The sequence below is a fragment of the Eubalaena glacialis genome, chromosome 17 (assembly GCF_028564815.1).
Source record: "Eubalaena glacialis isolate mEubGla1 chromosome 17, mEubGla1.1.hap2.+ XY, whole genome shotgun sequence".
Taxonomy (NCBI): domain Eukaryota; kingdom Metazoa; phylum Chordata; class Mammalia; order Artiodactyla; family Balaenidae; genus Eubalaena; species Eubalaena glacialis.
The window spans coordinates 48,794,896-48,807,013 of NC_083732.1; the positions used below are offsets into that span (position 1 = coordinate 48,794,896).

Consider the following 12,118-nt stretch of genomic DNA (forward strand, 5'->3'; position numbering starts at 1 on the left):
CTCCCCTCCCCCCATGGCCCTGTGGTGGAAATGACAGCCCGGATGATCTCTGAGCCACCTTGGGGTCCTTCTTCCTATGTCTTAAAGGATAGCAAATGTTCACAGTCAGGTAGCTCTATGGTTTGGCCCTGTAGGGTCCAGGAGGTCCAACAGTCTTCAGCTTCGGGGTTAGAATTTCAACATATGAATTTTGGGGGGACACAGACCTTCAGTGCACAGCACCTGCATACCTTATGCAGGTATGACCAACATAGTTTGGCCTTTCCACAATGATGAAAGTTCTGATAATGCAGAGTGATTGGAGTATGAAGACAAAATATTCAAAATATAGATAGGTCATGAAATGAAGGGGGATTGGTCGCTATGGCATTCACTTTCTAGGAAAAGTCCCCAGTGTTGAACAGCTTTTCTAGCTATTTGCCAACTTTGTTTTTCCTACCACTTCCTTCACATAAAATCTCAGGATTTTAGGTTTAGGGAGAGCTTGGACCTTATGGAGCCCATCCTTTCTTTCAAGGGTGCTGTGCTGTAGTGCAACTTAAGTGGCCACTTGGGGCATCAAGCCTTTTACACACACTGAAAATACCAGAGGCTATGGGTGGTCCCCCTGAGCTCTAGAACCTGGCTTTACAAAGATGGAGTAAGAATACAGCCCAGAAAGAGGAGATGATGAGCTGCATCTCAGATTTGATACCAACATAAGGTCTATGGCCACCAGAGCCCCTAGGGAAGGTGAGTAGGTGACAGTTCAGGTAGTGGTCACCATCACCCCCCTCAGCCTTCTACCTTCTGTATCCTGTGAAGTTCTGCTGCTTACTTCCCGGCCATCACTTGATGCCATGAACATTATTGTTCTATGCCCTCTATTCCTATTTCTCATCTTGTCTGTGCCCTACCATCCTTTTTTATATTTTTATTTTTAAATCAGTCAATCAGAACATAGTACCTGTGCAGGAAACAGATCAATCCAAAGGTATGTCTGTTCTTCAAGTCTCCAGCTTTCCTTGGCTGTGTGTTAATTGTTTCCTAGTTCTTCACAGCTTCAAAGGTTTCTTTTCTGCTTTTTTAAAAATTTAAACTTGCTATTTCTGAGAGCCATTTTGGAAGTTTGAGGATTCTCAAAGATCAGTCTCTCCATAGCCATGATTTTACAGATATCCCTTCTGTGGAGCTTTGGCAGGAGCTGGGCTTTGGGGCCTCATTAGCAGCTGTTTTTCTTAAGGTTCCAAAAGCCCTGAAGGTTGGGGGATTAAATCTGTTGGACGTGACATTTTGCATGATTTCTGCTGATTTTTCCTCTCTTCCCTCATGAAGACATCTAATCTTCAATGCCCACGTACCTGGCTGAGTTTCTCATGGTGGGACTGGGCTTTTGTTTTCCTCTTGGAAAGATAAAAGTTGTTTGTTTTATGCTTTTCTTATCCTGGCTGCCCGGACTTTGTGATACACACAAAGCGGGGAGGACCCACAGGGCTCATGTAGTTCAGCCTGCTCCGTTTACAGCTCGGAAAGCTGAACCCAAGGCCGTCAGTCACCCCTGAGCTGCCACCCGGGCGCTGATGCCAGCCTGATGTTAGGGCTCCGGCTCCCACACATTCCTGTACTCGACGGAGTCCTGGCCTTTTCTCATACGAGGCCCATCATGAGGTGTTTCGTCTCTGTCTTCTACATGTTTCTATCTCCCTCTGCTTCTTCTTCTCTCTATCAGTCCCTGGCTTTTCTTTTTCCCAGGAGCGCAGTCTTAGGGCCTGAGCTGGCCTGTGCCTAGTGTGCTTTGGACCCCAGGCCCAGCAGCGGTGGTTGTGCCTTTGCTCCTCTGGAGCCCAAATGTCAGCCCGCAGATTGATCTGAACCTTCTGCCACCAAAACCAAGGGCTCAGGTTTAGAAAAGGACAAAGTCCATTCAGCATTCTGTGCAGGAAGGATTAGGACGTTAGGGAAGTAGTGCTTGGAGGGACTGTCTTGCAGCCACGTGTACAAAGCAAACACAGTGTCAGCCTTGTTTTCTAAAGAGCCATTTGCTCACACTTTACATCAGATTAGTAAAACTAAGTTTTCCACATTAAAGAATGCTGTTATTGAATATTTTTTAAATTGGGGGTGGCCTTGGAGGGTGCCATAGAGATGATGGGGGAGCTGGCAGGCACTGGGAAAGGGTACTCCTGGGCATGTGGCTGCCCCCCACAGCTGGCATTCAGACTACAGCCTTTGCAGGAGCCATGATGTTAGGTGGATGCTTCTCCGAGTGGAATGGACATGACTCTCCTTGTTCCAATCTCATCACCTTCTCTTCCTCTCTCCCCACCCTTGGCACAAATTCTCAAATTAAGTAATGGAATGAATGGGAGCAATGGAGCCCAGCATTTGCCTTGTCCTTGAAAGGCAGTTTTGGGGAAGTGCCCACAGTGGATGGCATTCCCAGAATGGCTCTGTTTTGGCAACTTCAAACGCATTTATCCTTGACCTAGTAAAGGCTGCCCTGAATGTTTAAGTATAGGCCTAAATTTGGTTGTGTCCATATGTCTGGTATGTGTGAGTTTACATATGCTCTCTGTGTGCTAGAATTGATCAACTCCTACAGGAGGGGCCCTCTGGTTCTTTTTGTACAGAGTCTAGATAGCAAAGAAGGCCCTTGACTTTCTCCATGAGGTTTATGACAGTCAGGATGCTTTTGGCCACAAGTAATAGGAAGCCCCTTTCAAAATGGCTTAAAGAATAAATAAAATGTTTGCTTTCTTACCTTACAAGAAGTTCTGAGATAGAGTGGTTCAGGGTTGACTAATTCAGCAGCTCAGTGACACGTGAAGACCCAGGTTCTTTACCTGTTTCTGCTCCACCATCTTCAGCAAGATGCCTGTGCTTTGCTGCCCTCATGGTCTTGCGACAGCTGCTGCACTGCTGAAATGTAGTCACAGACAGTGTCCAACAGAAGAGGAGGTCATGTCTTCCGATGCATCTTTTTAAGAGTGAAGAGGCCTTTTCTAGAGAACCCCCAGCACACTTGCCCTCACTCCTCTTTGATTAGGCTTGGGCCACATGCCTCTGCTCCAAGCAGACCTGAGGACAGACGTTTACAGTGGCTGGAGGACATCAGAGGCACATGATAGATCTCTAGTAGATCTGAAAGAATAAAAGAGAAACAGGATAACCTCCATTGGCTTAGAATTTACCCCTGAGTTACATGGGGGAGGAGTGGAGACTCAGAATTCCATTTGACAATCAACAGGGTGAGTGGTGGGGTGAGGTCTAGAGTCCCTTCCTTCAGTCCTACAAACAGACATGGAGAGAGACCCTGAGGGGAGACCTTGGAGGGAGAGGGTCTGTTACCTACGCCCGCTTCTTTCCTGCTGTCTTCTCTCCTATTCTCTCTCTTTTGGTTCCCTTGAAAAAAAGATTTTAAATGCTACGTCCACCTCCTTATAGTAACTGACACTCAAGTGTAAGTGTAATTTTAACTATGCCACTGAGTCATTGGAGTGTAATTACAATTGCATCACTCTGTCACTGGAGTGAAATTTAGAAACCTGTTGCATCTCCAGCTGGCTGTGAGATTTCTTTCAACAGGTGACTTCTGTGTGCTTTTCCAGCTCCTGAGGGCCTCCATGGACTCTTTCTGCCCTTCCCCCATGCCCCGACCCAAACCACCACAGCCTTACCCTGTACCCCCAGTGCCCGGCCCAGAGTGGCCTCTCAGTAAATATATGTTGAATTAAGAATGAATCTGCCAGGAAAAAAGTTCACAGAATTAGCCCTCTCTTTTCCTTTCCTCATCTACAAGAGGAGCACCATTTAGCACTTCTTCAAGGTATTTTGAAGAGAGTGAGATAACTAATATTTCTTGATTTTCCTGAGTTTATCCTTCTCTTTCTCCTTCGGCCTCTTCTGATTTCTCTGAGCTGAGATAGTGTGAATCACATCTCCTTGACGCATGACGGTGATAAAAATGAGAAAAAAAAAGGTACTATGTCCCCCCATTCTCTGTCTCCTGCTCCACTACTTTTTCTTGTAGAAAAATTCTTTCTTAGGTTTGAAATTTGCTTAGAGATAATTTTATTCACCTTTTCTAGGTTTTTCCTAGAGGAATTTAAACTTTCAAATCATACAAATCAAATACCTCGTGATTTTATTTGTCAGTTATACCACATAAAGCTGAAAAAGAGATAATAAAGAGAAGAGGCAGCCTGAGAGGACCCGAGGGCACAGACGTGCAGCTGTGAAGATGCAGCTTCTGACTTTGGTTAAAAGGGTCCTGCCTCCCTAGGGTTGGTCCCTGGAACTCCGTTATTCGTGGATATGACAATAGGTTGCTGGCTAGTCAAGCTGAGATCTTATGTTTTGACTTCTGAGGAAGTGTTTTAAATGCTTGCTTTCTCAAGGCAAAGTCATTTGGTTTCTATTTTCTTTTGAAATAAAACTTGCTCTTAACGTCTGATTGAAAATGATGTATTCTAGGCATAGGGACTGATGAGAAAGTAAAACATGTAATTTTTCAATGTGCCTTGTAAGAAAACCACCTTTGTAAATAAAACCAGCACTTGTTTGTCCATCACCACCCTGAGACACCTTCCCCATCTCTCCTGCATAACTGAACTGAAGACCCAGACTCTTCCAGGCAGCTTTTACCAAATAAGAAATAAAGTAAAGACAAGAAGCCCACCGTGAGATGGGTCGGTCACCCCTACTGATGTCCTGGCCATAACACTGGGCAGAGGAAGACCACCGAGAAAATAGTTTGCTGGGGAATAAGACCTGTGGGAAGGTACTGGGATGAGGTAAATTTTCCAGGAAGGCTAGACTCACCTGGGGAGGTGGATGCTGTAGGAGGCTTTCAGGGTGACTTGACCAGAGTAACCAAGTGTGGGTGACCTAGTGAGCGTAAGTATCAAGGCTTCTCATACAGGAAAACGCCAGCCTCATCCTTGATATTTTAAAAAGCAAAATAGTGTTTTCAGCAATATTATTGTCTTTGATGGTGAAGAGGCTACTCTTTGTGAGTAAAGCTACAGGCATGTACTTCTGGAAATACTACATGAAAGCATTCAGAATTTCTTCTCAGAAAGCAGAGGACAGATTGGATGACTGAAGTAAGGCCTGGACTGGGTTTTAAAGTTAGCAACTGAAAGGTCACCTAACATTCCAGGGCCTTGTCTTGCCTTTTGTAGGCAAAAGGCCCCAGTGATCTGTTCTCACCACCTGGTTCAGGGCAGAGCTCCTTGGTGCTCTGCTGTCTGTTCTGAAACCCACCGCATCAGATTTCTGAAGCCTTCCTCAGATCAAATGCAAGGCAGAAAGGACTTTTTTTTAAATTGTATTTTATGAGAAACATTTATGAAGTAATATTATGATGTATAAATGGGATATTGGAGAAGAGAGGAAAAAATTCAATAGCAGCAAGTCAAGATAAGCCTTTAAAAAACCAAACTGCAGTGCAGTAAGATGAAAATTCTCTTTCCAGGCCCTGGAACGTTTGTCTGTCTCTGGAATCACAGCCGGACAGAGAGAAATACCCTTGGGCTGAAGTAGTTACCTGTTAGGTTAAGGAGAGCTTAAGGCCCCATCAACCCCAAATTCCTCAACCACTCTATCCTCTTATTTACTCTGGAGCACACTGCTTAGGGTTAGATATAAGAAAGGGCCGAGTTCTGTTTTCCAGAGCCTGCTCTTAAAGTAATCATAGGCCGACGACGACTTTGGAGGCCTTTCTACTGGTGGATGTGATGCGCGGGAACGTGTATCAGTTCCCTGCCCTCTCCCTCACCTTGCTTATCAATTCCACATCGCGGCAGCGCTATACACCCCTCACTAGCTTGCTTCTCTCTTGCCCCTCTCCTGGCCCCGAGACAGTCCTGGCTCAGACCGTCAACTCCTCCCCTCCCCCCTCCTCCTCCCAAGCTGGCCCAGTTCTGGCAGTTGATGGGAAAGTGCACATGGGCTCTCAGACCTGAAGTGGAGTCCCGTGAGCAGTGTGACCCTGGGCGAGTTCCTTATGCCCCAGTGTCTTTGTCTATAAAATGGGAATGATGGTGGTGCTCTCACCACCCCACTGCCAAGTACCGACTGGGCATGGAATTCTGTTGCGAGCCAAATAATAGATCATAAAATTTCAGAGTTTCACCTTGTAAGAGGAAATCATAGAGAAAGCTGGGGTCCCACGTTATGTCTGAGGGGTTAATTCAATAGTTTGGATGGTCATACAGAGTGAAGTAAGTCGGAATGAGAAAAACAAATAACATATGCTAACACATATATATGGAATCTAAAAAAAAAAAACAAAAAAGGTTCTGAAGAACCTGGGGGCAGGACAGGAATAAAGACGCAGACGTAGAGAATGGACTTGAGGACATGGGGAGGGGGAAGGGTAAGCTGGGACGAAGTGAGAGAGTGGCATGGACTTATATATACTACCAAATGTAAAATATATAGCTAGTGGGAAGCAGCATAGCACAGAGATCAGCTCAGTGCTTTGTGACCACCTAGAGGGGTGGGATAGGGAGGGTGGGAGGGAGACACAAGAGGGAGGAGATAAAGGGGATATATGTATATGTATAGCTGATTCACTTTGTTATAAAACAGAAACTAACACACCATTGCAAAGTAATTATACTCCAATAAAGATGTTAAAAAAAAAATAGTTTGGATGAAGTAATGCTTGCAAACCAAACTGCTACCATAAGACAAGTCATTCTGGTGACAAGTCAAGCTATTAAAATTACTTAAAAGAAGACAAATTTAGCCATCAGTTTTCCAATAACTTGTGAAGAAATTTAACCAGGTTATGTTACCTGGGAGGGGATTCTGGTTTCTATGCTTTGCTGTGCCTTTTTTGAGAAAACAGCTGATTAAAAAGAATACAGGTGTCCCGTGCTGTCTGAGCCTTTGCTGTCAGAACTCAGAAATCGAACAGACCCAGATAAACTTTCAGACAAATCCCTCACTTATCTGAGCTCTCTCAACTTGCCATCCAAAACTCAGACACCATATTATTTTGAATAAAGTAGAGTCCCTCAAACTTAACTCATCTTCTGATCTCTCCTCATTTAAACTCAGAAACTGAATCAATTTGGAGGGTAGAGGTACTTGTAACTGATATTACTGAAATGAACTTGATTCCTCCAAAGAAAGCAGTTAGAATGTTTCAGTGTAGTCTTTTTAAGAAGAGATGGGCCCTTTAGAATGAGTCCCAGAATAAAATTTACAGTGTAATGTTTGCTGCAGAGAGGATTCCTGGTCATAAGCAATAGAAGCTGACTCTGCTGATGCAAAAGCCTGTTCTCCGATACTGACCGGCTGGAGGAGTCCTAGGAGGGCTAGGAAACCAGGCCCCAGGCTAAGCTTCTAGGAGCTGGCGGCACATCACCCAGGCCTGGTCTGATGAGTGAGTCTTGGCTACAGTCTGTCCCACCATCACGTGTACAGAGAACTCTAAATGGAACTGCCTCTGCCACAGTCGCCAGTGCCACCTTCACCAGTGTGAGGAGTGCCACCTCCCACTAGTGTCCCTGCTGGCCAGGGCCAAAGGGAGAGAGGGAGGGAGAGGAGAGCTCTGCATACTTACCTCCACTGTCACCCACTCCTGATGTTGTCTGGCGTGGGTGCGACTAAAGGACCAGGACCCACTTATAAAAAAGCTGAGCAGCAAGCTCTGGCATCTCTCCTGGAGATGTGGGATCACAATGCTAGAAATCCTCCAAGTGCAGGAAAGCGTGGGCAGCCCCAAATAGGTCAGGTGCCCTCTAGAACAATGGTCAATATTTGCGAGCTGTAACCCTTCAGTCGGTGGTAAATCAGTTTAACAGATCAAGGCCCAGCTTACTTGCATTCGTCTTCTATTATTCTTTTTTAATGAAATAAAATAGAAGACAGAGTATTGTTGTATCACTTGTAGTAAGAGTAAATTTCATCCTGTGAAACTTTGGTTTCCCTCCTGTGGAATCTGCATCTGTGTATCTGAGCTAGTCAAAGGTATTTTGTTACCACAGGTCATGATCAAAAGCTCCTGCACCAGCGTGTTCCACTGCTCCAAGGGTTTGCTTTCAGTGTCACTCCCCGTTGCACTTGTTTTCCAGGCACGGTATTTCTCTCTTTTATTGTCAGAGCCCCTCAGTGTCCGCTCTCTTTCTCTTTCTCTCTCTCTCTCTCTCTCTTTCTCTCTCTCTCTGTCTCACACACACACACACACAGACACACGATGTCCAGTAGCTCCTGGGGGACCGTGAGGTTTCTTGTTAATGTCCAGTAAGTATTACATACAGTTAAAGGCTGGCCTGGTGACCTACTCGCTGTTATAACATTGTGTCCACGGGAAATTATGATCTGAGTTCGGAAGACAAAGCTTTAAAAAAAAAAAAGCCTCTGTTGAGATTGGTGCCTGTTACAATTGTGGGGATGGTTGTTACAGTGTGGATAAAACATTTCAACCTAGACTTTTGACCCCAGAGTATTTATGTAGAAAAAAAAATTGAACAGTGGAGAGCTTTTTTTAACCCTTTATCTCTGTGGAAATCAGCATCACTGTCTTTATTTTAGTCTTGGTTTGAAAGCAGTCTGTTCTGACCTTGTAATGTTATCTCTGCAGGTCCGTTTACTCGACCTCATCCGGCCTTGTGGCGAATGGTTTTTGGTGAGTTACCCATTAGTCGGTTTAAAAATCCATTCTACTTGAAGCAAATCTTTTTCTGTATATTGTAGCAGTTTTCCTTACCACTCTACTGTAAAACTTAATAGCTTTTTACTTTTTGGTGTTCCTGATATCGATTTTTTTATTAAAATGCTCTGCCACAAAAAAGTGCTGGTGACAGCTGAAATTCTCAAACACGTGAACTGTTTCAACCCCCCACCCCTACCCCTCTCACCACCCCGCCCCCATGCTGTTGTCTGTTAATGCACAGGATTTGACATGAGGGAATGTGGCTTGTTCTTCCTGACGTTGCTCTTCGCTAGTGCAAGCTCACGTGCATCGTATGAGCACGTTTGTCTCGTCAGCATCCAGGAGAGACTGAAACCCCAGCAAACTCCCCAGTGTTGTGAATGGGAAAGAACTTAGAAAAGGAGAAGTCTTAGCAAAGAGCCCTGATTTGAACTAAGGTTTAGTGATAAGCATCTCATATAAATGTTGGATCTCTTATGGTTACTTGATTTCTAGTCCAAAGAGTAAAACCACCTGAGTGGATTTAAAGCATATCTTCAGAACTTCAGATATTGGCATCACCTTACCTAAATAATCATCAAATAAATTATTCAAGGTTCAGAAAATTTAATCTTATGCAAAAGGACCGAAAAATGGACATTTTGCTCAAGTTTGTTTATTTTTCACCCTTCAGAGATCATAGGCAAATCTCTTTGAATTTAGTAATGAATCTTGGTCGTTCGCTCAGCAGGTGTTCACGGAGTTCTTCCGCGTGGGTGGCTGCTCTGGCCCAGAGGCTGCAGGTGGAGGGGCCCCGGGCAGGGAGGGCAGCTATAGCAAACACACTATGAAACAAATCAATAATCAAAAAGTAGCTGATGTCACGAAGCGCTAGGAAGTTTATTAAAACCACAAGATGCAATAGTGACTAAGTAGCCGCTTTCACTTTCAGGTGAGGGGTGGCTTGAAGGAAGTGTGCTTAAGTAGAAACCCGCCTGCAAAGAAGGATCCAGGCAAAGATGCGGGGAGGAAGGCCAGGCTAAGGGCAAGACTGCCAAAGTGGTCCCCAGCTAGAAGAGGCTTGGTGTGTCCCCAGTCAGTGTGGCCGGAGGGTAGCAGGCCTGGGAGTAGTGAGAGAGGCAGAGTTGGGCACAGATGGGACCCCACAGGGCTTGTGAAGGGCAGGAGGAAGTCATGGGAGGATTTTTTTTTTTTCTTTGCAGAGAAGTGCATGATTCATTTACATTTCTTAAAAGATAGTCCTGGGTGCATTATACTTATAGCTCATGGACTTAATATTGCTGCTTGAAGTTATGTCCTTTTTAGCTGGTTGGCTACATCTGAGTTTTTCAGACTTCAAATGGTCCATCATAAGTAATGAGCAGTTTTATTTCTTCCCTGTGATCATGGAACACTTGGATAGCCTGATGAGAACTATAGACCCCTTCCCAGTACACACATGCTCACACACACACACACACACACACACACACACACACACAGAGTTCTGTGTATTATATCCGGGGCTTCAGGGATGTTGAAGACCAACTGTGAACTCTAGGTTAAGAGCCTCCTGCTGCACAAACACTTTCTTTCTGTCTTAAAATAATTATTTCAAAAGGGTGTAGTGGGGGGTGTTTGAAGTGAAAATCTGTAAAAGTAGCTGGTACATAATATATAAGAAGGTTATCATATAAGCTTGCCTAAAAACACGTGCACCCTGGGCCCCGGGATGCATGACTGAGTCAGCGTGCTACTCGCCGGCCCCCCGAGCTCCCCGAGGACCGGGAGAGGCCCCTTCTGAAGGCCTGTGCTATAGCCGCTATGGAGAATTTCAGCCACGGACATTCTCTCCTCTGGAGCAGCTCCCTGGGAACTGGTGCCAACCCACTTTGGACGGGGTACTGTGGTCCAAGGTCATTTGTATCACAGCGTCTAGATGTCCTATATACGCATTTTCATTCTAGCAGGAAAAGAAGTGACAAAGCCACTGGTGGCTGGTTCTCAAGTCTTTCTAAAATGTATTTACAGGCTTTTGCCTTCTTAAAGTAGATTATTAACTGTCTTTTTTAAATGATATGGGGTGATTATTAGGACACCAATTACGATATGGTGTGACAGTAATGTGATGCCCGCAGGGACTAAGGTGGGGTGTAAGATGGGGATGAGTGACCCTGGGCCACCTCTCGCCTCCACACCTGTCTCTGTCTCTACCCGAAACTGGCCTGTCTGCCTGGCTTCGCCCATGTCCGGTCTACTCTGCACCCGGTGACCAGAGTCCATTTCCTGAGATGTTACCTACATCATCTGATTTCCCCATTTGAAACCCGTCAGGTGCTCCTTCTTTGACTTAAGATCAAGTCTGCAGTCTTCGCCGTGGCCCCGAGCCCTGCCCGTCGCTTCATAGCCGCCTCGCTCCGTGCCCCTCTCTGCCAGCACCCAGCCACGTGCTGGCTCCCAGACCTCATTCCGGGGACCTGCCTGCTCGCCTCTGCCTGCCTTCCCTGCCTGAATGCCGCGTCCACTCCTCCACGCTCTGGCCCGTGGTCTGCCACTCCTCCAGCTCTCAGCATCAGCATCAACCCTTCTCAGAGAGGCTTACTGACTCCTCTCGGTCTGAATTAGGACTGTGTGTCAGACTCTCATCACAGGAAAGACCAGCTTGTCACGGGGGTCTCCACAGCCCATGTTACAGCACCAGTGTCCGCTTTGGGCCATGAGCAATTTGAGTACAGTGTGTGCTGTGCGTCTGACACCGGCTCTCTCCCCGACTTGAGGATGTTTCTATTTCCCTCAGGGCTCAGCGTGCTCTACTTCCTGTTCCTGGTGTTCCTCCTCTTCCTGAACTTTGAGCAGGTTAAATCCTTGATGTACTGGCTAGATCCGAACCTTCGATACGCCACAAGGGAAGCAGATATCATGGTACGTACTTGTCTGCTGTGTCTTAGAGAAACTGGTTGACTCTTGGGTATAGGAGGTAATTGACTTCACATTTTAAATTGGTCCTTCTCCATATTTCCTACGTAGATATCTAAACACCAGGTCTCTGGGCAGGTTGGTGCAGTGCGTGGTTCCATGAATGATACAGTCCAGGGAGGTGAATCCTCTCCTGGCCCAAAGGGGTGGTAGGAAGATGTGAATATTATCATCTGGCAGCCGTGGGAGGGAATTGGGCCTCTGACACTTGTAAGCTGTAGGACCTCGGGCTACGAACTTATAGCCTATTCCCTCTTTTGTAAAGTGAAATAATACTTATCTTGGAAGTTTATTGTGAACTAAACGAAGGCCTAACACGATGCCTCACACACACCAGGTCCTCTGAGGGCGGCTACTCCTGCTCCATCAGTGTCACCCTTGGCCCCTCTGCTCCCTGACCCCGGCCCTGATGCTGTGATTCTTCCTGCCTGCTTGCCATGAAGGGGCCAGTTGTAATGATGGAGGCCATTTCATTCATTATTTTTATTAAATGACAATAAGTCCTTTTATTCTTGG

General features: G+C 45.8%; 1 protein-coding gene across 2 annotated transcripts in view; it reads left to right on the plus strand.

Moving 5' to 3' along the window:
* PTDSS1 (phosphatidylserine synthase 1) overlaps nucleotides 1-12,118 on the plus strand; it is a 65,637-nt gene that overhangs the window by 14,493 nt on the left and 39,026 nt on the right. The window contains exons 3-4 of one of the 2 annotated variants that reach the window (XM_061171795.1): nucleotides 8,576-8,620; nucleotides 11,424-11,548. In XM_061171795.1, coding sequence (XP_061027778.1) covers nucleotides 8,576-8,620; nucleotides 11,424-11,548 — 170 coding nt within the window. The remainder of the gene's footprint in view (nucleotides 1-8,575; nucleotides 8,621-11,423; nucleotides 11,549-12,118) is intronic. The other variant, XM_061171796.1, reaches the window with a different exon arrangement.